Below are 26,008 nucleotides of genomic sequence, written 5' to 3' on the forward strand. Positions count from 1 at the left end.
GTATATATCTCGGGATCTGGCCCATAAAACGATGAGACAGCCCAGGGTCTGGACCGCATCATACCTTCCCGTTGGATCTGGGCACTGAACTCCAGCTAAAATAGCCGATCAGAATGAGTAAATGTCTGCATTAGAGCAGAGAGTTGACAAGAGATTGGAAGAATGACGCATTCAGACACTCATGTGCTGCCACACCGCCTTCCCCATCGATCGACGCCGTCATACCACCTGCCGGATTGTGTCGACATCATTCTTTCCATCCATCGTGCATTTCTCTGTTCGCAACCATCTCGCCTGACTCATCTATTCTTTGATCAAACACCGTGGTTCCGATCTCTCCGGCCGTTCCTCCATCTGTTCATCCGTCCCGGTGTCAAACTCTTACTCCAGTCTTCCCCGCATTGGCTACCAAACCACCCCGCCTGACACCCGTCACTCCATCATCCACCAACATGGAGAACAACCAGCACAGTCCGAACTCTCTGCGCCCAACCTTCGCAGCCGACATCCCCCGTCGATCCTCGCAGGCGATGTCCGGCTCTGAACGTCGCCGGTCCGCCAATCTCAGTCTGAGCAGCAGTGCCGGCAACGGCTACGGCGATGACCCCAACCTGCCCCCCGGTCTAGGCTCTCATGGATTACGAACCTCCAGTCCCTCCAGCATCGCGGGATCCCCCATCGTCGCAACCGGGGACCCACACCACCAGCGGGCTCCGTCCTTGGGGGAGTTGCACCAGGAGTTGGAACAGGAGCAAGAGGCGCAAGTCGTATGTCCCCCCCCCCCCCGCGGAAGGTGGTCGCGTCAGTCAGCGATACTAACAAAGTGTAGAACCGTCTGTTGCAGATGATCCGCAGTCAGCAGAGCCAGCTCCAGAACTTGCAGCAGCAGCAACCGGGTACGGCTGTTGTCGACGATTCCTCCTTTCCGCCTTTTGCGCCTCCTCCGGCTCATCGCACGTCCGTCCACCAACCGTCGTCGCTGTCTGGGCGTCGCTCGTCGCGACACTCGAGTCAAGCGGCGTCTCCGAATTTACGGCCGATGAGAAGGGGTTCAGATGTGCCAGAGGGGCCGGGGCTAGGAGCTGCGGCTGCGGCTGGGGATAGTCCGGTGCGACGGGGGAGTCGAGATGACGGCGCGTTCTACCAGGCGGAGGCAGCCATGTTGACGAGGGAGAATCAACTGCTGCGCCAGCGCATTCGTGAACTGGGTGAGTTTCATACAGTAATATTTCTCGGGATGTTTCCTAACAAACTGTAGAACGGCAGGTTAGCGACTTGAACCCCGCCCGATCGGAGGTTCCGGCTGCTACCGGCGAGACCACGGAAAAGACATGATGGTCATTCACCCTTTTACGACTGATGTTTCCCCGACCACATTCTGACTAGACAGGCGGAATGTGGGTGCTTAGGATTCCTTCCATGACGAGGGATATTGTCTCGCCGAGTAATACGCGCGAGTGGATCCCATCGCTAGTAGATCGACTTGCTACGTCTGCCGGTTTTTGGTGCATTCACTGACCTAAGTGCTCTGCAGTAGTACGCTCCTGGATAGCTACAAGAGTGTCGCTTGATCGTGCAGATGCAGACATGTATTCATGTACACCCCAAAGTTGGGCTTCCCTACATTCTCAACTCTCAATGAACCATCCTTATCAAACCCCCCACAGTCCAAATTTATATCAAAGCGTAGCCTCACAGCCAATATCTTCCTGCGTCGCCCATCCACTATACCCTTACTTAATTACCCCCATCCTCCCACCCGTATATAGAGAAGTAGATCAACAGGAAGGCGGATCCTGCATCGCATCCTTCATCAACCCCTTCACCCTCTCCCCGTCAACCCGATGCACATACGTCACATTCCTCAACCCAGGAGGCATCAACGCCTTCTGATAGACATGGATATTGCCATATTTAGGGCTTCCATACGCGATGTCCACATCAATATATGCTAACCATTATCAGCATCATCCTACACAAAACTCAAACCAAAAAAAGAACACAAAGAAACGAAGAGTCCCATACCCGTGGTCGAATTAAGCACCACCCCCCGATCAACCATAATCGCCGCAGCAGTCTCATCCCAGAACGGGAATTCCGTCCCGTAGCGGTCATGGAAGAGGTTCGTCAACGGATTGCGCACCTCGTGCACTTCGTCTAAAAAGTCCTGCGTCGACGGAACCTGGTTAGCGACGTTTCCTGCGATGACTACCTCCGGGAAGGGCGCGTTGAGGGCGATTTTGGCGGATTCGGGATCGATCATCAGGTTTATCTTTCTTGTTAGTCACCATCACCACTCGAGTGGAATTGAATGGAGGAATACATCGGAATTCTCATTCGCCAGCTCTACATCCCCCCTAACCTGCAAAAGATTAACATCCACATACCCCCCCATGACAACCAACTCCCTCGCATTGCGCGCGAAATTCTCATCGAGCCGCACGGCAAGCGCAACGTTCGTCAACGCGCCGGCCGAGTAGATCGATACCTGCCCGGGGTACTTCCGCACCATGTCTACCATGAACGAGGCAGCGCTGGTCGAGCTGTCGATACTACCCCGGGGGAATCCCTCGATGAAGGCTTCGCGCACGATACGGTTGGGGTCTCCTGAGGTGGGATCATTCCCGTCTTGGGCTTCCGGCGCGAAAGCGCCTTGCCAGGGGAGGACGCCGTGGAGGGCTTCCCAGGTGTGGAATCTGTGCGGGGTATGCAGGAGGGGCCAGGTTGAGCCGGGGTAGACGGGGATGCAGGTTAGGTTGCTGAGTTCGAGGTTGGCGAGGGCGTGGAGGGCGCTCTGGCGTTGCCAGGTGTTTGCTGTGTCTGTGCATTTATGAGCTGTGTTGGACGGTCGGGTGGATTGGTTTGGGGAGGGGTTGTACTTGATGCGAGGCCTAGTATTTCCATGTCCCCCTTTAGGGCTAGGAGGATGGGGATGAAGCTCACGGCGCCCCAGTCGTTATCGAGGATGGCATATCGTTTCTCCTGTGCATTCTGCGTGGAGGAAGAGGCAGAAGGAGAGGCAGAAGGAGAGGCAGAAGAAGAGGCAAGAGTAGGAGCAGAGCCCAGAACAGCCGACACCAGCAGCGAACACACTGCAAGAGATCTAGTGACCCACATGGCGAATAAAATAATTATCAGTTCACGGCACTACAGGTCGTACAAAAAGGGTTTTATATTTTCCTATCTACCACTCACAAAGACCAGTCTAGTGCATCCCCCGGCGTCGTGATCCAAACTGATCAAAACGTGATGACGGCCTTTGGGGAGGCCCGGATGGGAAGGTATCGGCGTGTGGAGCTAGAGTGGAGTAGGTAGATAGGAAGTTGTCCGAGTATGTGGTGTGTGATATAGGTGGGTTGTTATCGCGTGTGTGTAGTATAGGATGATAGAATAATAGGGTTGTTCATGGGAATCTAGAATTGGATCCATTGAAGACGTTATACCATGTGTAGGGCTGTATGAAGGGTTATCAGATGTGATGAGTTTTTATATAAATGTTCCACCTCTATCAATCGACTAAATAATTTCTCCGAGATAGGAATACTCTCGCTACCACTCCATCAGACACATACAGGACATACTACAATATGTGATCGAAGTATAGAACAGAAGAGATACACCTCGCGAAACATGCCATGCCCCTGTTTATCGAGTGTGACATTTATCCGGACAGGTAGGTGTCTTTGTGGGAAGTGTAGTTTATATAACAGTATGAGTGGTTTATAATAAGAATGCGACAGTATATACGAACTAATATACAGGATACGCTAAACAGTAGGCAGGCAGTGAGTTACGAGAAAAACTCGTCCAAAGAAAAGTAAGATCCAAGTATATCCATTCATCGATCTATAATATCATACAAGAAAGAACGCATATACAACGAAAGAAATCGAAATTTTGCAAAAAAAAGACAACCGAGGCATAAAAAGACTAGATCTTAGCCTTCTCAGCCTCCTTGGCCAACTCAGGAATCATCAGATCCCGCATATCACCAGCGGCCTCGTTCAAGTAATAGCTCATGCGCTCCGCGCCAATACGCTTGCAGACAATGTTGAAGTTGAGGCTGTTCTCGTTGATCATGTAGGCGATGCCGAACCCGTCGTCGATCACCTGGCTCCAGCCGTAGCCGTTGAAGAACTCCGAGCTCAGCTGGCTGGTGGACAGGTACCACGAGCTGCTGTAGGCGTAGGCCGGGTCCTCGTAAAGGGCCGGGACGGGCTCGCCCTCGCGGAGGGACTTCTTCAGACCGAAGAGGTGGCGGTCGGCGCCGTGGCCGTCGCCGGCCTCGGCGGTGTACTTGCTGTGGGCGGCGAGGGCGGAGCGCAGCTTCTGGACGGCTTCGGCGCGGGGAACGTTCGCGTCGCTGATGGCGCGGCAGAAAGCGACGCTGTCGTCGGAGACGGAGCGGATGGTCTCCGTGCGGCCTTCTTGGTATTTGCGGGTCGAGGCCGACTCGTAGGTCGGGCGGTTCTTGCCGTACATCTTGAAGTAGGCGAGCTGGATGATCATCTGCACGAAGGCGTCCGGGCTGCACTTGAACTTCTTGATCAGGCCCTTGCCGTAGCCCTGGTAGGCTTGCACGCGCAGCTCGTGCGCGGCCATCTGCTGACGGTGCTCCTTGCCGGAGGCGTCGATGGCTTCCTCGACGGCGCCGTTGAGGTGGAAGGTGAGGGGGCGCGGGTCGGGGAGGTCCGAGCGGACGGTCTGCGCGGACAGGTCGATCTTGTTGTTGAAGATCAGATTGTTGAGGTGGTCGTTGAGGCGGTGGGTGGGGCTGCCGTCCATCATGCTGTGCTCGCCCATGAAGCCGGCGGTGCCGTTGTCGTTGATGATGAACTGCAGCGGCTTGTCGAACCAGCGGTTGGTGCCGTCACCGTGCCAGTACTGGTGGGCACGCTCCTCGAGGGTCACGGGCGTGGCATCGTCCAGGCAGACGAGGAAGCCGCTCGACTCGATGTCGCGCAGGGTCTGCTCGTTGGCCGGGTGCGCCGCCAGCAGCTGCTTGCGCGCCTCGGTCCAGCGGTCGCGGTTGGCGGCCGTCAGGACACCGACGGCGGGCGCCCGCGTCGCCGTCTGGTAGATGCGCTCAAACTGCTGCTGCAGCTCGGAGACGTTGAGGCGGCGGCCGTTGACGACCAGCGGCACCTTGAAGAACTGGTTCTTGCGGACGGCCACGATGTGCTCGTTCTCCGCGGCCGGGTACTGCTGCGGGTAGTCGGCCGGGTCGGCCGGCACGCGGCAGCAGTTGAACATGTACTCGTAGGAGCTCATGGCGATGGGCTTGCCACGCATGTACTCGGGCTCCAGGGAGCCGTTGTCCACCTGGCTCTTGAACTCGAGGGCAGCCGTGGTGACGGCCGCGGCCCGCTGGGCGGGGTTGCGGCGCGCCCGGTCGTCCCGGTAGGAGTAGAAGTAGGAGACGTAGGGGATGACGGGGTCACGGTAGCCCAGGTAGGCGGCCTGGTTCCACCACTCGGTCAACCAGTTGCCGATCTTGGGGTCGGCGGCGCGAGCCTGCAGGCGCTCCTGCAGGGTCTGACCCTGACCGCCGGGGCGGACAAACGTCTCGACGGCCTCCTTGGTGCGCTGGTACTCGGCCTCGGAGACGACGGCGTGGACGGACTTGAGGTAGCGGTGCGCGGTCTCCTGCAGGTCGGGGACGGGCAACTTGGGGAGGGATTGTTCGAAGCGGAGCATTTTGCCTTTGCTGAGGTCTTCCTTGTAGCCTGGTTTTATTAGCGGGTATTTCTCCACGCGACGGAGGTATTACTCACCCTCAGGGACGGAGGAGGCCTTGCGAGCCATGGCGGGGGACTGGACAGGTTAGCATCTCTCATCATCATCACCACCCGGGGAGAGGACATACGGCGGTACGGAGAAGGGAGTAAGTTGGAGACAGGCGAGGCCGCGAAAGAGTGGACAAACGGCTGCGAGCGGCCGCTGGGAACATCTGGGGCTTCAAAGGGAGTAGGGAGAGAGGGAGGAGTTTGAGGGAAAGGGTAAAGGAGGATAGTTGAAGAGGGAGAGAAGGAGAAATTTGAAGTGGAAGAAAAGCAGAAGAGAGAGAGAGAGAGGCAGATGAAATACCTCGGCTGGCAGAAGCGGACGGCTCGGGTGGCGGTACCGTACCGTACTGTATGGTAAGCAGTAACTACGTAATGGCCCAAGGGCAGCAGACGCAGCTTAGCGGGATCGTCCGTCCGGCCGAAGAGGCGGAAATGCGGAGCACTGCGGAGCCGCCCTTGGCCGCTGGGGGAGGGGAACAGAGAAGGGGGAGCTGGTACGGTACCGTTACAGCTGGGACCGTCCGTACGGTATGCATGCCTGAGGCAGGAAATCAACAGCCTCGGTTCATCTGCGTCCTATAATCAAGTCCATTATGGAGCATGGAGGGAACCAGGGGATCGCGCAGGTCGGGTCATGATCAGATCGCGTGCCGTCACAGATGACCTCTGGCACTCGTGATCCGATCTCCTCGATGAATCTTACGTGCCTATTGAACCCAGGAATGATCACATAATCCAAAAGGGCTCGGTGCTCACATTCCACGCCACGCTAAATAGAGAGGTACATATAGGAGTAACAGACAGAAGAAATAATAGGTAAAGATCCAAGGCAAAAAAATAATAAGAAATTAAGAGACCGCCGGCGCGGTCACCGCTGCCTTCCGACGCGGCACCGGGATCCCTGTCCGCAATCGGTCCAGCTGGTCCATCTTGACCACACCCGGTCCGGTACAGATCCGACCGCTCTGCATCAGATTGCGCAGGCGTTTCCGCCGCGCCTCCCCGCTGCGCTCCTCCCCGCGGCCCACCCCCTCATCCACCCAGACCGTCCGTAGCACCGTAAAGCTCAGCCCGTCGTGCCGCCCGTCCCACGCCCGCGACCGGATCCCGAACAGCACGCTTGACTCGTACCGCTCCAGCCGCGGCAGGATGAGCAGCGTGATGTGGAGGTCCCGGTCTGGCGGTGGGATGGGCGGCTCCTGCGGCGGGTCGTCATCCGCCGCCCCGCCGACGGCCTCCGCCGTCCGCGGCGCGTGCTGGTACGCTGGCTTGATCTCCAGGTCCAGCAGGCCCGGGTCCACGTCCTCCCCCCAGGCGCCCCGCAGGAAGCCCGAGTGGATGGCCGCCGCCACCGGGTCCGAGTCGTCCGTGTACACCCCGGACCCCCAGAGTGCCCGCCGCGCGCAGATCTCCTCGCGGTGGCTGGCGTCCACCCGGAAGCGTGGTACCCGGATCGTCACCGTGCAGTTCTCCCGCCCGTCGAACCGGGGCAGCGGCTGCGGCGTCGTTGTGTACCCGAACTTGGCGCTCTCCATCGGTTCCTTGTCGGTCGGCGTCCCGATCCGCGGCGCGTACAGCGTCGACCCGAGGTGGTGCCGCGGTTGGTGCGCCACGCTGGCCAGCACCGGCTCGATTGTCACCACCGTCCGGGGCTCGCGCATCGGCATCGCCACCGGGGGGTCCCCGGAAGCGGCGGAGCGAGGCCCGTGATGGTGATGATGGTGGTGGTGATGGTGATGGTGGTGATGGGGGCCGCCCGGCCCGGGTGTGGTGGCGGCGGCCTCTGACGGGGTCGCTGCGGCGGGGTGGTGGAAGAAGTTCATGGACAGCGACCGGGCGGCGTCGTCCTCCGCTTTGGGTCGGTGATGGTGATGACTGCCAACGTCAGTAGACGCGTCGAGGGGCGCACGGGACGGGCGCGACTCATACTGATGATGCGGATGGTGATGGTGGTGATGGTGCGGGCGTGGTCGACGCCCGCGAGGACCGCTGCCGTTCTCGTCCCGCAGCTCGTCCTCCCGCGCGGGTCGGGAGCGCTTGCCGGTGGTCGACGGGGGCCGCGCCGCCGCCCCTCCCTTCAGCTCGTCCGTCGTCTCACTCGATCGCGCCGGATGGCTGTCGCGCTTGAAGGGACTGACGGCATGGGGTGTCGACGACCCGCTGCCGCCTGTCGCGGCACTCACGCCCCCGACGCCACTCCCAATGCCGGAGAAGACGCGGCCCAGGTCCGACTTCATACCAGCCTCGGCGGCCGGCCCGAGGATCTGGGCCTGGGCACCCTGCACGGCCTGCGGGGCCGGGGACATGCGGCCCCCCTTGGCGTCGAGCCCCACCCGCAGCAGCGTGCGATGCTGCTGCAGCTCGTCGCTGCCCTTGCGGCGGTCGTCAGCTGGCGTGGGGCCCCGGGGCCCCGCCAGCGGTCGCGCGTCGGGCGGCAGCTGACTGAGGTACGGGGAGCGCTCGGGCGGCGCACCCGTGGGAGTGTCTTGCCGCGGCTGGATTGACAGCGGCGGCGGGCGTGGGCCGAGCTGGGCGCCTAGAGACTTGGTGTAGTTCTGGATGGCGCCGAACCCAAATCCCGCGGCGGCGTCGGAGCCGGCCAGTCGCTTGGCCTCGGGGGAGGCCGGTGGGCGGGCCAGCTCCCAGGCGGGCCGGGGCCCTCCCGCGTCGCGCTCCCCGTAGGACCCGTACCGGGCGAGGGCCGGCTTGATGTCCCCCTCAGAGGCCCGGTCGCGGTCGCGGTCCCGTTCTCGTTCTCGGTCCCGTTCCCGTTCCCGTTCCCGTTCTCGCTCTCGTTCTCGCTCCCGTTCTCGTTCTCGCTCCCGGTGCGCATGGTCCTCCGCCAGTCGATCACCGTACGGGCCCAGGCGCCCGGCGTGCTCGGGGCCCCCGTACGGCGGATTGCGCGGGCCATAGGCACCGTCCGAGACGGTCCCCGGTGGCGCCGAGGGGCGGGACAACGGACTGTATCCGGCCGGGCGCGACGGCGGGTCGAGGTGTTGGGGTTGGCTGGTAGGACGGGGCACGGGTGCAGTGAAGCTCAAGCGTCGGTGGTCCCCGTTGTAGGGCCCGTCGGCGGGCGGCATCTGGGGAGACGGATGTGCTGACCCGGGTTGGGACCCCGAGGGGGTGCGCGTCAGCGCGCCGAACCGGGTGGATTCCGGGCCCGCGGACTGTGGTGTCCCGCCGGAACTGGACCGGTAAGGTCGTGGTTGGGACTTGGCGTAGGGCTTCTCAGGCGTCTGCGACCGGCGGAAGAGCGGGTATTCCAAGGGGGAGGTCCGGGCAGGCGCGGCGGGCGGAGACATGGCGCCCGGGGCGGCGGACGGCGCGTTGGCGAAGGGACTGGAGGCGGCAGGGAGACGCGAAAAGATCGACGCGCCAGCGTCCCGGGGGGGTCGCTCGGCGTCGGCGGACCCAAGCATGGACGAGATGGACATACTGCTGCCGGGACGGTGATGAGACGGGTTGGTGGGTGGCTCGCGCGAAAAGGGCGTGGACATGGAACGGGTAGGACCGGCCGGCGCGCGCGACGGATAATGCTGTGGGGGGGAAGGAGGCGGCATTCGATGAGCGAGGGCGGGTTCTTGGGGGGCTATCAGCGAGTTTGGTTAGTGATATTCAAGGTTCAAGCAGAAAAAGAGAAGAAAAAGTCAACAGAATGATAATACGAATGGAGCAACGAGGAACGATGGACAAAACAAACAGCCGACAGGGGGATTCGACCGAACAAGGAACACGCCCAAACACCCCGATCGGACAAAGTACACGCGAGAGGGGAAAACAGAAACAGCGGGCATCGGCAGAGATGAGGTCCAGATGGCAACTGGGCCAGGAAGGGCGCCAGGAACCGGGCACGACAAGGCTCACCAGGGTAGATGGGGCCACCAGCGCTGCCCAACGATCTCCGACGCTGGGGGTTCTGCGACGGTGGCGGATTCATGTCGCAGGGCGCCCTATTAGGGGGACCCAAGGGGAAAGCAAGGACGAGATAAGGGATGGGTATAGACAGATAGACAGATAGACGGGAAGAATGGGAAGAGAAGGAGGGAGAGAAGATGAAGGAAAAGGAAGAAGGGAAGAAGAGAAAGATGATCAGCAACGATCAGGAACGGGCAGTTGGAAAGGAAGGAAAGGCAGAGAGAGGTGAGAAACCCCGTGACCGTCCGGGGTTAGTCCCACTCGGGCTTAGCGTTCCCGAGATCCCCAGTATAAATATGAGATAGTTGGGTATGCAAGGTATGGAGCAGAGAGTCAAGACGAAGACAGAAGGACAGAGGGTTCAAGATAGAACGAGAGAAGAAAAGAACCCACCAGTTCGATATCGAGATTGACCATGAGACAGACTCTGAGATCCCCTCGAGTGCCCTTTTTCCCTCCGTCTCCCATCCCCTGGTTGTGCCTTTCTCCTCCCGGAACCATGGTTCACCGCAACTGGGGCGGGAACAAGCCCGCCCCGATCCGTTCGATATGACGCATAGATGGGTTCCGATGGTGTCCACGTCGCAGCCAACACAGAGGGGGAGGAGGAGGCGGACGAAGATGAGGTCGAAGGCGAAGGTGTATAGGGGTTGTAACCGCGAGGGGCGGTGATCTCCCGTCGATTGCTGAATGGGTCGTAGTAGGTGGTTTGTGGGGGTGGTTGTGATTGCGGTTGTAGGTGTGGTTGTGGTGATTGCGGTTGAAGTTGTTGCGGTTGAAGTTGTTGTGGTTGATGTCGACGTGGTGGTGATGGCGGCGGAGGGGCGCCAAACGGACGCGGCGGAGCAAGAACAACGCGAGGATCGTGGGCGTAGGCTGGATGAGGGGGGGGATGTTTCTGATAATCCATCATCTCTTCTTCTTCCTCCTTTCTTCCAACTCCTCCTCTTCTCTGTTCCTTTGGTCGAATGGCGGTGGAGAGACGACAGATGAGAATAGACCGAACTGGACGAAAGAATGGATAGACAGAAGCTAGAGATATACCATTAGGAATGTGTCAAGAAGAAAGGAGAATACCCAAGAGCTCAGAAAGAAATAGAGAAGAATCAAAAAGAAGACGGTGAACAATGCAATGCAGGCAAGTGGGGGAAGAAAACAACAGGAATGGAAGAATCGAGGAAAAAATACCGACGGCGGCCAATTAGCGTTGGCTGATGACGGCGGGGAACTGCTCCTATTCTTTCAGTGGGTCTCAATATTCTATAAGTAAATATAGGTATGAAGTAAATATAATTATATACCTATGATAAATTGAATCAATCCACACGGAGTTATATATTTATTATACAAAAAGAAGAATGTATATATATAAATATATACTCTGTATATTTGTGATATCGGACGATGCCCAATATCCCATCCATCCGATCTCTATTCAAGAAATCCACACCGTTGGGCGCATCTGCGCTGCGACGTGTCATGCATCCTCACTGCCCCGATCGGCGGGGAGCACGATGACGGGATTACATCTGATATAATATTTCTTATTATTATTTATCTATTTAATATATATATATATATATATATGGTATAAATATATCTAATGACCAGTCAACTCCTGTCTAGGAATTCTGTCAACACTCTATTATTATCCAGACCTCGTGCAGAAGGAAAGGAGTAGAGTAGAAAAGAGTATGTGGTTGTACCCAAGGATATATACAAGAATAGTCAGTTCTTAAGATACAGGTGATAGATCATGACCATTACTATATATATACCATGTCCCTCCTATTTGATCCAACTCATACATCCTCAATAAAACAAACAACAAAGAAAAAGAAAAATCAAGGCCAAATCCTCTCCCACCACCTCTCTCCACATCCCCCCCAAGGAGCCTCCCCCGAATCCACACCCACATCCACATCCACCAAATCAACCCCCTCCCGCACCAACAGCCTCCAAACCCTCCGTCGCTGTCTCTTCGACCCCTCCGGCAAATGCGTGAACCGCACCGGCAGACCTCGCCGGTGCGCGGATTCCACCTGCGAGCGCACGCGGTCGATCTGTTTCTGCGCGAGCGAGAACCGCCGGCTGCAGTGGCTGTGGCCTAGGATGTCAAGCTGGAAGTTGCTGGTGGCGCTGTGGAGGCGCTGTTGTTGAATTGTGGATTCTTCTGATGAGTTCTTCTCTGCCTGGGAGAGTTGTGGTAGATGGGTTTCGAAGAATATGTATGGTGGGAATAATGACTCCTCGTCGGAGTGGTGGTCGGTAGCCATTTCGTTGATAGAGGCGGCGTCTACGCCTGTGATGACGACTGTCACTGGGGCAGGGACGACAACCCGTGATCCGTTCAACTCTGTCAGATAGCCGTTTCTGTGGAGATCCGCTAGCTGGCTCACTAGAAGTGGCCATGCTTCCTGCGCAGGAGACTGCAGCTCCAGGAACAGGGTGAACGAGCGAGCGGGATCATGGTCCCAGAGCCCAATCATCGCATCGGACTCTATCTCTTTCTTCGCATTGAGCCGCTCCAGTAGCGGTTGTAGGTACACTCCGCGCAGGGTGTCCCGCTGGCTACTGCTGGACCGTCCGACGACGAGACCCTGCCCATCGATCCATACGTCAGCTCTGACACCCGTACAACCCGTGGAGATAGCCTTGTCGACGACGTCTTGGTCCGCGCGGGGGCTGGTGTCATAGGCGATGCAGGCGCTGGATTGGCGGGTCAGTTCGGCCGGCCAGTGGATCGATCCCGTGTGAAGGAGTCCGCCTGGGTGTCCGCGGAGAAACAGGTACGACATGGCGTATGGTAAGATGGAGAGGAATTGGAGAACAACCCTGAACGTGTTAGCCTTATTTTCTCTTTATTCTTTCCCTTTTCCTAAGATAGATCAGAAAAAAAAAAAAAAACATACAAAACCATCAACCCCACACAAACCAACAAAAACAACCTCTCCGACCAGCGTTTCCCCTCACCACCCGCACCCGCACAGCAACCGCTCCAGCCCCAGTACGATCGCAAGGCTGGCGGACTACCGCACGGATACGACCGCAGGGGGTGGTCGTCGAGGAGGGTGGGGGAGTAAGCGTCGTATTCGCCTGCTTCGAGGGCTGCGCAGGTTGACGGTGCGACCACCTTTTCTGAAAAGGAGGGAACTTTTTCAGACGGGGCCTTTTCGGACGCTGGGGGAGCCATTTTAGATCGAGGCCCTGGGGTGATGGCGGTGGGGTTGGGTCATGGGAGGTAGGGTTGGTGGGGGTCTATTGTGGTTGAATATTGTAGATCATGTGTAGGCGGAATCTCGAGGGGATTGAGGGGATTGAGGGGATCGAGAATAGGTAGATAATGGTTCACATATATATATCTACAGCAGTATGAATCAAGAGTAACAAAGTAGAAGAGAGAAAAGAAGGAGATGAAAAGAAAGAAAACAAAGAGTCAAATACGAGGCTGTTGCGGCACGCGACAGAAGCACGCAATTAGAGCCGCAGTGGTCATCATCAGAGTTATTGCATCGGAGGTCAGATGCCATATGAGCAAGGCTTGGCTGGTGGATCTGGTCGTCCTTCTTCTTATTATTCTGCTTATCTACTGTCCTGCCTATTTTGGAGTATAATCATTCTACGACCATAGACAAGCCATCCTGATAGAACTATAGAATGCATTCCATCGCTGTTTCTGCCTGACAATGTCGAGAGATCAGGCAGATTTGGGCCTGGACTACCGCCTCCATCAGGCTAACGGGTCCCTGTATCGGCGGTGGAGCTGTTCAGCTAGTCTCTTTTGGTCGGACCATGGCGGGGAGGCCCCAGAAATCAGGAGCATAAATCAACGCATTGCACACACAGGAGCCTTATCAGAAGCACTGGCAAGACGAATACCTCATAACCTATCTGTAACGTGAATTGTGCCGACAAACAGCTGAAAACACGATCGGCCCGATACGGGAACCCGACATGATTCCTTCTGTGTCAAAATAAAAGCCAATGAGCACTAGTGTCTTCAGTGTCGGTGTGCGACCAAGGGACGGTGTGGATTATCATGATGAGTGATCGGCCGGTCAGTACTGATACCCGTAATAATACACGGGATCCACATCCCCCTTCACATGCCGTGCCGCTTCACATGTCCCGCCATCTGACCCCTTTCTGCCCGTATGCTAGATCAAGGTGTTTGCGCCCCTTCACCCATTCCCATCAGTCCCCCCGCCAGCCCGTTCATCCGCCGGTCTAATAGGTCCTCCTCACTCGATAGGCTGCCCAGACTGGGCGCACGCGGCCGCTCCGCCCCCGGACGCTCCCTGGACACGGACCCGTCGGCCCCCGGAAGGGAAATGCGTGAAGGGGCGTTGCGTCGTTTCCGGTGCAGTTCCGTCCCTTCGGGCGAGGCGACCCCGGTGGTGGGTGGCTTGTGATGCGAGGGACCAGGGGACCGTGTGGCCGGGGACGTGCCATCCTCGCGCGGGGGGGCATCCCCGGACAGATCGCCCCGCTGCGTCAGAGGAGCCACCGTGCGAGCACCCATCTCCAGCGGCCGGTCCTCGTCGGCGGACGACTCGCCGGTCTGGCGGCGGACGTGGTGTCGCAGTTCTCGACCGTCGAACGGGTCCGAGAAGACCGGGTGGCCTGAACGGGCGTGACGCAGGCCGGTCGACGCGTCCCTCTGGGCCGCCGTCTCGAACAGGTGCTGGATCCATGTCGCACAACGGGCGATGTGTTTTCGGCTCTCCGGGAAAAACCCGGCCATCTGCAAGAACCCGTGGGAGACGCCCGGCAGCAGCGAGACCTCCACGTGGTCCTTCTCGTCGAACTCCCGGCGCGACCGCTCCAGTCCCAGCTCCTGTCGCTCCCGGAACTGCCGCAGCTTGGCCTGTCGCAGACGCCCCGCAAAGATGACGGTGTCGTCCACAAGGGGATCCCGCTCGCCCGTGATGATATACGTCTTGGGAAACCGGGCCAGGAGGGCCTCCGGGGCGAGCACGGGCGACAGTAGAAAGTCCGTGCTGAAGTCGGGCCGGTTGTGGGGTCCAATGTAGAGGATGATCATGGCACGCATCATCTCCGGCGTCAGGATGCGGTCGTGCACGTAGGAGATCATCGACGACACGGCGATCCGCGTCCGGACCGGCTTGGGCTGGTTGTCGGCCAGTGCGGCGGCCTGCGCGGCGATGTTCTCCTGTTGTAGCCGCTCTTCAATCTCGCCCGACGTCGGCTGGGGACCCACGGCCTCGCTGTCGGCCTCCGGTAGGGCACTCTTCCAGAGGTTGTCGATGGAGGAAGGGCCCGGCGAGGTAAACGGCGTTAGTCGCTCGTACTCCATGTTCTTCCGTTGGACGACATTCCGATTGGTCCGGCGCGCACTCTTGTCCTGGATGAGCGACATCTGCTCCTCTGTCATCCAGCTTTCCACGCGCACGTTCAACGCAGGGTAGGCCAGGACCAACCCGTCCGGGCGGGGAAGGGGAATTTCGCCGTCCCACCGCGGGGAGCCTGTCGGGCCACCCGACTCCAGCACCATCAGCGTCGTCCCGACGGCCAGGTTCGCCCCGGCACTGTCACCCGTGATGACGATTCGGGGCCGTGTCTGCCCGCTGAGCCCCACACAACGGCCGCGCGTGGTGACCAGGGTTTGGTAGACATCAAAGCACTCATTCAGGGCGTAAGGGTAGGGATATTCGGGCGCTTTTTTGTAGTCGAGGCTGAGAATTGGGACCTTGGTGCGGCCGGCCCATGACAGCAGCCGATCTTCGGAGGACCGGGGGTCCATGGCGACGAATCCACCGCCCGGAATGTCCAGAAGGACGCAGGTTTGGTCTCGTAGCGTACTTAGAGGTCCGTCGAAATAGAGCCAGGCGTGGGTGGGTTCGCGGTAGGCGGACTGCGGCGGACGGGGGATGCGGATGGCGCGCGGCGGATACTTGGTCAACCGCGGCCGCATCAGGCTAGCCAGGGCCCAGAGGTACGGCGTGGTGCCCTTATTCCATGAAACCCGCAGGTGGTCCACCGTCAGGGTTGCGCGCACCCGGCGCACCTTCTCGTCGGCCTGCTCGGCGGCAAAGAGATAATAGACCGTGAACGTGAGTGAGGCAATATCTCGCAGCCAGCCCGGCTTGATCTTCATGGCCGTCCAGAATCCGGCATCCAGCGCGGTAGTGATCCATGTTGCGCGAAAGAACGAGCGGGAGTAGAGATTGGCCAAAGGCTCGGGGCATTCCAGGCCCATGACCTTGGCAAAGTTACGGCAGATGTAGAGCCACAGGAACACGCCGACGGTGGTCTGCCAGACCGTCAAGCGCTGGGAGAGCCGGCTAGAGAGGTTTCGAAGGGCTGGTGGGCCATGCTTGTTTCCCCTGGACCGGTTAGGGTGGGCGTTCCAGCCGGTCAACTGTTCGTAGCTCACCTGGACAGGTATAGGGACCAGAAGACAAAGACGGCAAAGACTTGGATCTTGCGGAACTTGGTGGACGGACGTCCGAGGACGTGGTCTGAAGGATGTCAGTAGAGACAACGACCGGGCCACACTCCGTACTTCGTACCTATCATCGTGCGGTATTTGCGTACCCAAAAAGAAAATAATGGAAGAAGACTCCAGGAGAAAGGATAAGAGAGAGGAAAAGGAAAGGAAAGGTGTCTAATTCGCGATGGATTGTATAGTTCAGGTACGTGGTGTCTTCAAATATAGGATATTGCAATTTGAACAAGAAAACTCTGAGCCAGGCGTACAACACCAACGGCTAAATATGTCGACAACAGGGACCTCTATGTAAAGTGAGGCATAGTCTAGCTAAGTGACTGCCATCAAAGCAGCAGCTAAATTGGAACAGGGGGCCGTGGGAAAGCGGTGCCAGCAAGAGAGGGAAAATCAGAAGGGCACTGATCCATGCACCGCTGAGCATGAGATTGACCAACGGAAGAGCATGAGGAGTGGCGTCCGTCAAGGATGATGATGATAAAGAGGATGACGATGAAGTGGATGGTTATCAAGAGGCATGTGAAAGGCCCCACCGGCGGAGATGATTGGATGAAGAAGTACTGGAATGTGGACGGCGGTCCATTCAGTGTATGTAATATGTACCTAGTTGACGGTAGCAATTAGTAATATAATGGTGGGATGATAAGAGGAGAAAGGATCATGAGAAATGAAAGAAGAGGTAAAGGGATCGACAGATAGAAAGGAGATCCAAAGACAAAGAGAGAAAAGAAGAGAGAAGGGAGAGTCATCACGTGGAGGTAGAGCATCTCGTGACGGATCAGGTGAGCATAAGTTCTATACAGGTACCTGAGGTATGTAAAGTGATACTGGTCCATACTATGGATAAGTCTTCTGTTCGGGGTGAAATCAGAAGGTTGACAACCTGTATTAGGGCACGAGACAGTACCAGACAGCAAGGGTATACACATGGGGCTATGTATCACGGTCACCATTACTTGGGCACCGAGAGATTCGGTACTTGATAAGCAGACCCCTTAGGTCGAGTCTATATAGGTTTGTGGTCACAGTCCAATCAGGCGTCTACTCTGAGCCCCCAGTTCATGAGAATGTACCTTCTGGGCCATCTTTATGGATTAAACATGACGGTTAACTGATCACACTAGTCTATCTATAAACGCCCCCTCTCTTTTAACTAGGCCGGGACAGTTCCAATAGACATTAGAACCAATAGGACAGATCAATAAAACGAGCCTTGGATGGCAGAGTATGGGAGAGCATAAAGTAAGATATAAGATGCATCATACCCGCTGACTCATCTCCACCTCGCCACAGTCGGCATAAGCAGCGATCTTCTCCGATCTCATCCCGACACCCACTTCTTCATTCCCGACGACGATTTGCATCCTCCTTCAACCGACCATACGTCTATCTGGTTTTACAATAATTTCTACTCGGTCCCCGTCGACCCAATCAAGAATAAATACACAATGCTATCCCGCATCCTTCCCACCCGCAGAGCGGTAATGCGCGCAACGGGAACCACCCGCGCCTTCGCCACGAGCACCATCCGCTTCAACAACAGCTCTGACGGGCCCCAAGCTCCCGGTTTCCCATTCAACCGCGGCCCAGCGCCCCCTCGCCTCCCCAAAGAAGAGCAAGAAATTTTCGAGGATCTCCAACGGCGCTCGACGGGCGCGTTCAGCACCCCGCGCGTCAACCAGTCCCCTGACTCGCAGGAGGCTGCCGATGGCCAGCAGCAGCATCCCGATAAGGTGGTCGGGGTGAAGCCTGAGTTTGAGGGCGAGAAGAATCCCAAGACGGGGGAAGTCGGCGGTCCTAAGAATGAGCCGTTGCGGTGGGGGGCTGAGGGTGATTGGAGTTATGGAGGGCGGGTTACTGATTTTTAGACGCCTCTCCAAGGTGCTTCTGAACTAAAATTATCACTATGGGGATTGGATTCTTGGTGATTGAGTGGTGCGCATAGACATGGATACAAAACTATGGAGTGGGGTTTGGGGTTGCGCTGGTCGCTTGTACGATATGGTGGAACATCTGTCTGTTAATTGGACTTTGAATATCCTGCAAATACAATGACATGATGAACGGTAGATGTGCTTTGCATGTTTCAATCTTTGACATGGTTAGATTTGAGCTATATGTTCGATAGTGCTCTCCGTACTATCGGCTCATTCTACACCACATAGTTCGTCGGTGGAGTAAAAACCGCTTAGTCAACAACCGCCACTTTTTTCACGATCCGATTCAAGATTCAAACTTCAACATCACACCATCACCAGTTACACCATGGAGTCTAAACCAGACGAAGCCCCTGCGGGCCAGTCCCTCCGTCAGCCCAAGAAGCGCTTCGTGGGTCGACGCACTGCCGACGCACAGGCCCAAAAGGACTCGAGCCAGAAAGATGTCGAGTCCACCAGTCTTCAGCGGGGTAAGTCTTTGATACATCAATCCATGAAATCCCTAGCATAGATGAAGGAAAAGTGACACTTGAATGCTAATCATGTATAGCCACCCCCCGTCGAACCCCCCGAACCCTCAATCAAGTCCCTCCCGAGATCCTCGAAGACCCCGACATCAAAGCCGCCATCGGGCTCCTCCCACCCAACTACTCATTCGAGATCCCCAAAACCATCCACCGCATCCGCACATCAGGCGCCAAGCGCGTTGCGCTGCAGTTCCCCGAGGGCCTGCTCATCTTCGCGACGACCATCTCCGACATCCTGACGCAGTTCTGCCCCGGCATCGACACCCTCATCATGGGCGACGTCACCTACGGCGCCTGCTGCATCGACGACTACACCGCGCGCGCCCTAGGCTGCGACCTCCTCGTCCACTACGCCCACAGCTGCCTCATCCCGGTAGACGTCACGCAGATCAAAACCCTCTACATCTTCGTCGACATCAGCATCGACACCACCCACCTCCTCGCCACCCTCGAGCGCAACATCCCCACCGGCCGCACCCTCGCCATAGTCGGCACCATCCAATTCAACGCCACCCTGCACGGGCTCCGCCCCGTCCTCGAACGCGCCGGCTACCGCGTCCTCATCCCCCAGATAACACCCCTCTCCAAAGGCGAAATCCTCGGCTGCACCTCCCCGCAAATGCGCCCCGAAGACGCAGTAGACTGCATCCTCTACCTCGGCGACGGCCGCTTTCACCTCGAGTCCGCCATGATCCACAACCCCACAATCCCAGCCTACCGCTACGACCCTTACTCGCGCACGCTCTCCCGCGAGGAATACGGCCACGACGAGATGCACGCGCTCCGCCGCGACGCCATCGCCTCCGCCCGCGGCGCCCGCAAATGGGGCATCATCCTCGGCGCGCTCGGCCGCCAGGGGAACCCGCACACGATGGCCCTCATCCAGGACCATCTCGCCAGCCGCGGCATCCCCACTATCAACCTCCTGCTCAGCGAGATCTTCCCTGGTAAGCTCGCGTCCATGGCCGACGTCGAGTGCTGGGTGCAGATCGCCTGTCCGCGGTTGAGCATCGACTGGGGGTATGCGTTCCCGCGACCGCTCTTGACTCCCTACGAGGCGCTGATTGCGCTGGGTGTGAGAGAGGACTGGGGTCGTACGAATAAGGGCGTGTATCCGATGGACTTTTATGCGAAGGATGGGTTGGGCAGGACCCGGCCGCAGGTGCAGGCTGCCACTCCGGCGGCGTGATTTGCGTTGCGGAGTTGAGTTGAGGGTAAAAGTGGTTTTTGCATAGAGGCGTTCATCATCTATATACTTGGTTGTTTATGCGTTTGTTTAGTTGATTTCATTCAAGTAATTGTTTCATCAAGTATTTGATCCTAGTTTCTCATTCGAGAATTTCATTGAAATATGTTATCCAAATAGTCCATCATCTAAAGTATGATATTGATTCCAGATTACTACTACCTACCTGTTATTCAGTCCCTGCCAAACAGTAACCACCCAATTAGACAGCACCAAGCCCGCCAGTACTATAGACAGGCTTCATAATAACAAAACAAACAATTTCAAGAACAGTGAAGATCGTTACTCAACCTTACCTATTATCTTGCTAGGTTGGAAATATTGGCCACATGATAGCAACTAGGTACTACTACTACTATCAAGATGATGTGGTTGCCTCGGACTTGCGATAGTCGGGTTGCGGACTTTGATGTCTTTGGGATTATTGTCGTGATGGTATGTATGACTTGTGGATTTGGAGTTGTAGATACTGTGGTGGTTGTGTCGAGCCTTTCTATGGGTGATCAATATAACTCTACGTGTAAGCCCGAGTTTGATATCGTAACACAAGATAGTCAGTCTCTCAACAAAACTATCATAGTACATGCATTCATAACTACTTAAAACCCACCTCACTTCTCCCCCTTAACCTCATCCGCACTATCGGTATTCATATCGCTAGCGCTACTCCGCCGCAAAGCCAGCACGCTCTTACTGGCGAGCTCATCCGCCGTGCGTTCAGCCGCGCGCCACCGCGTAACCGCCTGCTCGACGTCCTCGAACATCTCCAGCGTGTCCTTGATGATGCCGCCCTCGTCGGGCTCCGGCACCAGGGTACTCTCGCGGGACGCCCCGTCCGCTGTGAGCGGGAACGCCGGCCCGAATCCGCGCTGTGGAACCGGATTGAACATGACGGCGTTGGCGAACATGCGGATTAATTCCTTCTCTAGCTGTGCGGAGTTGACGATGCCGCGCGGTGGGATCACTTCCTCGCTTCGCGGGAGCAGGAGGACGGCGTTCTTGGACGGTGTCCCCCCCGGTGCGGGCGACTCGCCGTCTGCCATGGGCGTGTTGGCTGCTTCTGCTGCCGCTGTGACTGCTCGCGTGCCCTGGTGAATGCACGACTTGATGGATTTCAGGTCTTGCGGCCGGTAGATCAGATCCCGATAGCCTGGGGCGTCGCGCTCCGTCAGGGGCTTGGTGAAGATGGAGGCGTGCTTGTGCATGGTCACGTCGTTCATGATCGGGGCCCCGGTGCGCGGGAAATTGCGCGGACACAGCACGTAAGGGCTCGACTGGCTGGCATCCGGACGACCCAGCGGGCTGGCCTCGGGGGCTGCTTGTGGCGGAGGCAGCGGGGGCAGGGACTCGGCCTCCCCGGGGGTTTCACTGGGGGCACGCTTGCGCTTGGGTCGTCCGCGGGCCGGACGCTCCTCCGACGCCGGCACCGTGGCTTTGCGCCCAGACGCGCGGGGCTCGGATTCCGCCATCTCGGGGACGCCCGCCGGGGTCGACGGCAGCTCGCGCTTGATCCTCTTCCCCGTGTCAGCCGTCGCGTCCGGGGACAAGACCGACCGACCACGGCTGCGGGACGACGCGGGGCTCCGCTCGCGTCGCCGCGCGGACCGGCCGGCCTTCTCCCCACGGGCGGTCGCGACCTTGCTCTCCGGCTCGGCGGTCCGGGGGCTGTCGGCGCGGCTTGGTCGCCCGGGGCCCCGGCGTTTGCGGCGCACGGGCGGGGCCACCGGCTCGTCGGGGGTGGCCTCACGGGACCCCGGCGGGGACGAGGCGCGGTCGCTGATCGGGCTGACATCCTCGGGGCGTGGGCGATCCGGGGACCGCGGGGACTCGGGGATAGTCAATCGGAGAGGGGTCTTCTTCCACGGGGTTGAGGAGCCCGCGGTGTCGACCGACGGTGCTGGCGGACGGGATCCCCGCGACTCGGACCACCGCGCGGTGGCCGCCGCGAGCGGCGTCTCGAGGCCACGGGCCCCAGCGGCCGGAAGCGGCGCGACTCCCGCCGTCGGCCGTGGCGTGGTGGGCACGGTGGGGGGAAGGAAGGCCGGACTGGGCTGCGCAGGGGGTTCGGGTTTCGGGGACGGCTGCGAGGGGGGCTTCGATAGTGAGGCCGGCGGGGCCGGCGGTGGCAACGGCTTCCCGGCCGCGGCTTTGGCGGACGGCTTGGGTCGGGAATGGGGCGCCTGTGGCGTTTGGGGCGGGTTCAGCGACCATTGCTGGAAGCTCGACTGGGCGGGTGACGGCGGTACCGGCGGGGTGGGGACCGAGGGAGCGTGCTTGATCGGTGGCTGGGGCGGGATCGCGGCCGGGGCCACGGACGCGGGGATGAGAGGTGGCGGGTGTGTCGACGTCCCAGTGGGAGGCCGCGGTGCGACTCCAGCGGGAACGGTCGCCGCCGCCGGGGGCTGCGACACAGACGGGGGCGGCCGGGGCACCGCGGGTGCTGCCTGGTCCGACGCGCCTTGAGGTGTGGGGATGGGTCGTGGGGCCGTGGGCGATGGAGGGACTACTGCCGGCGGGGGTTGTGGCGGGGGCTGCTGGGACGGCGACGGGGGTGGTGGTCGCGACGGTCGGTGGGGTGGTTGCGGGACCACCGGCGGGCCCCGCGACGGGGGTTGGGGTTGGGGTTGTGCCAGGGGCGTCTCCGTGGATGAAGGCGCCGTAGGTGGTGGCGCGGGTGGTTGCGGTGCGCGGGTGACCCCTGGCGGCGGGACCGCATGGGCTGGGGGAGTCGACGTCTCCGGCTCCTTGCGCGGGCGTTCCCCGGGTGGTTTCTGCCCCTCGACCAGCGGGGCCGGCTGCGTGCGGGCGGCGTCTGGCGTGGGGCCGGGGGGTTGTTCCTCCTTTGCATCCACCTCCATCGGCTCCAGGGGTGGTCCGCGCGACGAAGGCGGCGCGACCGGGGTCACCGGGGCGGGCAGGGATTCCCGCGGGGCGTCGCGGTCCCTCTGCAGGCGGTCAATCTCGTCATTGATGGCGCGGTACCGCTGCTCTTCGTCCTTGATCTCACTGGTGACGAGCTCCTTGTAGCGGGAGTAGAGACGCGAGACGAGACCCGGGACGACGGTGGAGTGGGATCGTGATCGGGGGCTCGCGATCTTGCGTTTCTTGGGATTGGTGGTGGCAGCGGGCCCGTCGTCGGGATGGCCGTTGGGTTCGTGAGCGGTGAGGGCGAGGGGGTCCCCGTCGCGCATCAGGGTGGCATAGAGGTCCTGAAGAGCCTCTGGGGAGAGACGCTGGGCATCAAAGGCGACATTGTGACGGACGAAGGGGTTGGAGCGGAGGATATTGGAGATGGCGGCGAAACTAGCGGGGGGCGCATCCAGACCCGCAAGGGACTGGAAGAAGAGGAGGGACTCCAAAGGGGTGTAGGCCGACAGAGGAGGCATCCCCCATTGTCCGTTGGCTCGGCCACTGGGGGAAAGAGCCTTTGGGATGGGTGCCACGGTGATGGGGTGGGGGGAGAGGAGCGATGCGGTGAGGTGGGAGATGGGAGCGAGTTGGGAGAGTCAATCAATCCCATTCAAGGAGCAGGGTTCAATCAGGAGCGGGTTTGGCGGGTTAATTCATTCGGGTGATTGATGGATGATTGGATGGGTTAAATGAAACAATCAAATTTGTCGTCCCTTTGTCTTTAATTTTCTGTATTATTCTGGACTAAACCGAGAGGATGTCGATCGCGTTAGATGATGATTAATTTTTCTTCTTTGGGATTTCTGGGTGAGTGTTTTGGGAGACGCGACGGGATGGAATGCGGGAGGCGGATGAGACCAGTTGCGTAGTGAAGGAAGGGAGGCAGAAGGAAAACCACGGAAGGGAAAAAGACAAGAGGGAAGAGAGGGAGCAATGAGGAAGGGTTGTTTAGATTGAAGATGGACGAGAGGGATGATGACGATCGAGACTAGTCGAGACAATGGAGATATGAGATGAGGAGAGAAAGAGAAAAGATGGAGAGAAAAGAAGAAAGTTGGAGAGAGAAATCGAGGAGCCCGAATCAGGAATCCAGGAATCCAGGCAGACTTTGCTGCCGACAAAAGAGGGCAAAAAGCAACGATGCACAACGGGATGGTCGTCAGGTGATGTATAGCTGACTCATGAACATTATATAGTAGTTCATAGCTCGTATTTGATCAATACCACACCGTACAGCGCGTTGTCGGGGCAGCCCCCAAAGAACCCCATGGTACTGTGAATAATACGGTAAATCACCAGACCGATACATCCCCACGCATCAGGGGCTTCCACTCCTTCTCTCCCCCTTTTATCTCCCCCTCTCTGGTCCCTGCGTCATCATCCAAAGTATAATCGGAACTATAGCAGTCCTCTCTCTTCTCTCTTCCTTTTCTTTCTTCCTTTTCTCAATCTCTTGATTTCTTTTGTGCAATTCTTTTGTTCTCATCTTCTTTATCGTCATCTGCTTTTCTATCAACAATTCCATCCGGGTTAAGGATATACTTATAGAAAATATAAGATCAAGAGTCCATCCCCATCCCAAACGGGAAAAAGTGGTCCTGGTCCATTCGAAACCAGTAGTGCGACCTCCATTTCGATCTACCTTTTCCTTCCTTTTATTCTCTTGATCGTGCTTTTTTTTCTGATCTTCTCTTTTTTTCCTCATTCTTATTTTTTTTTTCCAATCCTCCCTCTTCCTCCTTCTTTCTCCCCTCCCCCTCGATCGATTCATCGTGTGCATGGTCGTTGAACCTGTCAAACCACCCATCGTGCCAATCAACCACCCTTCTCCACACCCCCCTCCTCCTCCTCCTCCTCCAGGCTCGTCCTTTGCGATCGGCCACGCCCACGCCTCACATCTTCTCTTGTTGCGCCCCCGAGAACCCTCCTAACTCCTCCCCGTGCGCTTGACCGGTCGATTATTTCTTCCCCGACTCGATCTTCCCTCTCCCACTTGGATCGTGATATTCAACATCCATATCACTTGACATACGATTTTATATTTTTATATATATAATCTTGGGATAAATATACATCATGTCGGACGCAGACCAAGGTTGGAAGCCAAGTGGTCGCATTCGCCCGCAGTCGTTCGTCTCCCCTTCTCTCCCCCCACCCCCGTTATATTCCCGAATATCGCCTGACCATACATGTCAGGACCATGGCTCAGGCTTTCTCAACTGCCCTTGACAGTGCCTTTTCTTTAGACTCGGATGTGACCGAGCTGTCCCAGAGTGTGGACAACAAGTATGGTCGACCCAATCATCCCCTCCCGAAAGTATCCCCCTAACAAGGAAACCCCGCAGGAGATATCAAATGATGATCCAGAACAAGGAACTGGAAGAACTCCAGACTAGGATCCGCGAGGCCGAAGAACGTCTGAAGGCCCGCCAGCCCGTCCCTGGGAGCGGTTCGCGAAACCCCCATGCCCAGACCGGGGACTACCAACAATCCGCTGGTGAGGCCGTTCTCAACTCGTCTGATCAACCCGTCCCATCACTGACTGACCCTGCAGCATCCACGTCAGCGACCACATCCCCCACGGACACCGCAGGCCAGTACTCCAGCGGGGATGAGCAGCGATACCAGCATGCCTCCCGCAATTCGTGAGCGATCGACCGTCGAAAATCGCGTCATCCTGGGATCGTCCCTCTCACTCTCCTTCTAATCACCAACTATTATTATTACCCTTTTTTTTTTGTTTTTGTGGATCGATCCAATCGATCGAGTTCGAGTCGGTACCGAACGGGGTTGGAATGGATTTGGCTTCATTCGTTTTACTGTTATCTGGCGGGGCATATTTGGAGAAATTGGTTTTGGTCGTCGGTTTTATTCCCCTCTACGTCGTCCAGGACTGCATCGGTTGTGCGGTGGACGACGTCCGTTCTTCTCTTCTCCCTTCTAGTGGCTCTCACAGTATGTCAGTTGCCTCTTCCTCGCTACGGCGACGGGGCATGGCGACTGATGTTTGAGGGACCTGATTATTTCATCGCGTGCTACCCCCCGGTCTTCGACAGGGGGTAGTCTTCGCTTTTGTGGCGTAGTCTTCGTTTGCATGTTTGCTAATCTTATAATTTGTGTTGGATTTGCATTGGTGGATATCCCAGCTCGAACCCCTCTCGATGTATCTGTAAGATGCGTCCCTGTATGAATAATTCCGATTGACGAACCCT

The 26,008-nt window shown here is 57.9% G+C and overlaps 11 protein-coding genes across 11 annotated transcripts; 4 read left to right on the forward strand and 7 right to left on the reverse strand.

Moving 5' to 3' along the window:
* Nucleotides 1-196: 196 nt before the first annotated feature.
* On the forward strand, nucleotides 197-1,461 carry BDW47DRAFT_93390 (uncharacterized protein). The gene is made up of 3 exons (XM_024820252.1): nucleotides 197-767; nucleotides 830-1,208; nucleotides 1,259-1,461. The coding sequence occupies exons 1-3, from the start codon at nucleotides 453-455 to the stop codon at nucleotides 1,333-1,335; spliced, it is 771 nt and encodes a 256-aa protein (XP_024674245.1). The 5' UTR covers nucleotides 197-452; the 3' UTR covers nucleotides 1,336-1,461.
* BDW47DRAFT_93399 (inosine-uridine preferring nucleoside hydrolase) lies at nucleotides 1,259-3,132 on the reverse strand. Its single transcript, XM_024820253.1, has 4 exons — nucleotides 2,880-3,132; nucleotides 2,324-2,820; nucleotides 2,026-2,272; nucleotides 1,259-1,951 (listed from the first exon to the last, which is right to left on the reverse strand). The coding sequence occupies exons 1-4, from the start codon at nucleotides 3,115-3,117 to the stop codon at nucleotides 1,779-1,781; spliced, it is 1,155 nt and encodes a 384-aa protein (XP_024674246.1). The 5' UTR covers nucleotides 3,118-3,132; the 3' UTR covers nucleotides 1,259-1,778.
* Nucleotides 3,133-3,930: 798 nt separating this feature from the next.
* BDW47DRAFT_116033 (carnitine O-acetyltransferase CAT2) lies at nucleotides 3,931-5,805 on the reverse strand (the record flags this gene model as incomplete). The annotated part of the gene is made up of 2 exons (XM_024814875.1): nucleotides 3,931-5,726; nucleotides 5,775-5,805. 2 exons carry the CDS (start codon nucleotides 5,803-5,805, stop codon nucleotides 3,931-3,933), a joined length of 1,827 nt encoding a protein of 608 aa, XP_024674247.1.
* Nucleotides 5,806-6,634: 829 nt separating this feature from the next.
* Nucleotides 6,635-9,729, reverse strand: BDW47DRAFT_123744 (uncharacterized protein; the record flags this gene model as incomplete). Its single annotated transcript, XM_024816115.1, has 2 exons — nucleotides 6,635-9,381; nucleotides 9,657-9,729. 2 exons carry the CDS (start codon nucleotides 9,727-9,729, stop codon nucleotides 6,635-6,637), a joined length of 2,820 nt encoding a protein of 939 aa, XP_024674248.1.
* BDW47DRAFT_101636 (uncharacterized protein) lies at nucleotides 9,527-10,836 on the reverse strand. Its single transcript, XM_024811693.1, has one exon. It carries the CDS (start codon nucleotides 10,618-10,620, stop codon nucleotides 10,069-10,071), a length of 552 nt encoding a protein of 183 aa, XP_024674249.1. The 5' UTR covers nucleotides 10,621-10,836; the 3' UTR covers nucleotides 9,527-10,068.
* A 715-nt stretch (nucleotides 10,837-11,551) lies between these two features.
* BDW47DRAFT_123745 (uncharacterized protein) lies at nucleotides 11,552-12,900 on the reverse strand (the record flags this gene model as incomplete). Its single annotated transcript, XM_024816116.1, has 2 exons — nucleotides 11,552-12,542; nucleotides 12,620-12,900. The coding sequence occupies 2 exons, from the start codon at nucleotides 12,898-12,900 to the stop codon at nucleotides 11,552-11,554; spliced, it is 1,272 nt and encodes a 423-aa protein (XP_024674250.1).
* A 378-nt stretch (nucleotides 12,901-13,278) lies between these two features.
* BDW47DRAFT_101638 (putative lipase) lies at nucleotides 13,279-16,849 on the reverse strand. The gene is made up of 3 exons (XM_024811694.1): nucleotides 16,241-16,849; nucleotides 16,105-16,189; nucleotides 13,279-16,054 (listed from the first exon to the last, which is right to left on the reverse strand). The coding sequence occupies exons 1-3, from the start codon at nucleotides 16,245-16,247 to the stop codon at nucleotides 13,870-13,872; spliced, it is 2,277 nt and encodes a 758-aa protein (XP_024674251.1). The 5' UTR covers nucleotides 16,248-16,849; the 3' UTR covers nucleotides 13,279-13,869.
* Nucleotides 16,850-17,533: 684 nt separating this feature from the next.
* BDW47DRAFT_101640 (succinate dehydrogenase assembly factor 4) lies at nucleotides 17,534-18,264 on the forward strand. Its single transcript, XM_024811695.1, has one exon. The coding sequence runs from the start codon at nucleotides 17,625-17,627 to the stop codon at nucleotides 18,042-18,044; it is 420 nt and encodes a 139-aa protein (XP_024674252.1). The 5' UTR covers nucleotides 17,534-17,624; the 3' UTR covers nucleotides 18,045-18,264.
* Nucleotides 18,265-18,441: 177 nt separating this feature from the next.
* Nucleotides 18,442-19,910, forward strand: dph1 (2-(3-amino-3-carboxypropyl)histidine synthase; the record flags this gene model as incomplete). Its single annotated transcript, XM_024818238.1, has 2 exons — nucleotides 18,442-18,583; nucleotides 18,664-19,910. 2 exons carry the CDS (start codon nucleotides 18,442-18,444, stop codon nucleotides 19,827-19,829), a joined length of 1,308 nt encoding a protein of 435 aa, XP_024674253.1. The 3' UTR covers nucleotides 19,830-19,910.
* Nucleotides 19,911-20,485: 575 nt separating this feature from the next.
* BDW47DRAFT_101643 (uncharacterized protein) lies at nucleotides 20,486-21,368 on the reverse strand. The gene has a single exon (XM_024811696.1). It carries the CDS (start codon nucleotides 21,353-21,355, stop codon nucleotides 20,498-20,500), a length of 858 nt encoding a protein of 285 aa, XP_024674254.1. The 5' UTR covers nucleotides 21,356-21,368; the 3' UTR covers nucleotides 20,486-20,497.
* Nucleotides 21,369-24,214: 2,846 nt separating this feature from the next.
* BDW47DRAFT_101645 (uncharacterized protein) lies at nucleotides 24,215-25,995 on the forward strand. The gene is made up of 4 exons (XM_024811697.1): nucleotides 24,215-24,925; nucleotides 24,993-25,082; nucleotides 25,142-25,293; nucleotides 25,351-25,995. Exons 1-4 carry the CDS (start codon nucleotides 24,873-24,875, stop codon nucleotides 25,443-25,445), a joined length of 390 nt encoding a protein of 129 aa, XP_024674255.1. The 5' UTR covers nucleotides 24,215-24,872; the 3' UTR covers nucleotides 25,446-25,995.
* The last annotated feature ends 13 nt before the right edge of the window (nucleotides 25,996-26,008 follow it).

This window comes from Aspergillus candidus (assembly GCF_002847045.1).
Source record: "Aspergillus candidus strain CBS 102.13 unplaced genomic scaffold BDW47scaffold_9, whole genome shotgun sequence".
NCBI lineage: Eukaryota > Fungi > Ascomycota > Eurotiomycetes > Eurotiales > Aspergillaceae > Aspergillus > Aspergillus candidus.

What these genes read in the sequence shown, in the direction of transcription:
- BDW47DRAFT_93390 (XM_024820252.1), top strand. Translation starts at nt 453, where the DNA reads ATGGAGAACAACCAGCACAGTCCGAACTCTCTGCGCCCAACCTTCGCA. An exon ending in AGGAGCAAGAGGCGCAAGTC is followed by an intron (nt 768 to 829) that starts GTATGTCCCCCC and finishes AACAAAGTGTAG; the next exon opens with AACCGTCTGTTGCAGATGAT. An exon ending in CCAGCGCATTCGTGAACTGG is followed by an intron (nt 1,209 to 1,258) that starts GTGAGTTTCATA and finishes AACAAACTGTAG; the next exon opens with AACGGCAGGTTAGCGACTTG.
- BDW47DRAFT_93399 (XM_024820253.1), bottom strand. Translation starts at nt 3,117, where the DNA reads ATGTGGGTCACTAGATCTCTTGCAGTGTGTTCGCTGCTGGTGTCGGCT. An exon ending in AATACTAGGCCTCGCATCAA is followed by an intron (nt 2,821 to 2,879) that starts GTACAACCCCTC and finishes ATAAATGCACAG; the next exon opens with ACACAGCAAACACCTGGCAA. An exon ending in GGTGCTTAATTCGACCACGG is followed by an intron (nt 1,952 to 2,025) that starts GTATGGGACTCT and finishes GATAATGGTTAG; the next exon opens with CATATATTGATGTGGACATC.
- BDW47DRAFT_101636 (XM_024811693.1), bottom strand. Translation starts at nt 10,620, where the DNA reads ATGATGGATTATCAGAAACATCCCCCCCCTCATCCAGCCTACGCCCAC.
- BDW47DRAFT_101638 (XM_024811694.1), bottom strand. An exon ending in TGGTCCCTATACCTGTCCAG is followed by an intron (nt 16,055 to 16,104) that starts GTGAGCTACGAA and finishes TAACCGGTCCAG; the next exon opens with GGGAAACAAGCATGGCCCAC.
- BDW47DRAFT_101640 (XM_024811695.1), top strand. Translation starts at nt 17,625, where the DNA reads ATGCTATCCCGCATCCTTCCCACCCGCAGAGCGGTAATGCGCGCAACG.
- BDW47DRAFT_101643 (XM_024811696.1), bottom strand. Translation starts at nt 21,355, where the DNA reads ATGGCGGAATCCGAGCCCCGCGCGTCTGGGCGCAAAGCCACGGTGCCG.
- BDW47DRAFT_101645 (XM_024811697.1), top strand. Translation starts at nt 24,873, where the DNA reads ATGTCGGACGCAGACCAAGGTTGGAAGCCAAGTGGTCGCATTCGCCCG. An exon ending in GGTCGCATTCGCCCGCAGTC is followed by an intron (nt 24,926 to 24,992) that starts GTTCGTCTCCCC and finishes CATACATGTCAG; the next exon opens with GACCATGGCTCAGGCTTTCT. An exon ending in TCCCAGAGTGTGGACAACAA is followed by an intron (nt 25,083 to 25,141) that starts GTATGGTCGACC and finishes GAAACCCCGCAG; the next exon opens with GAGATATCAAATGATGATCC.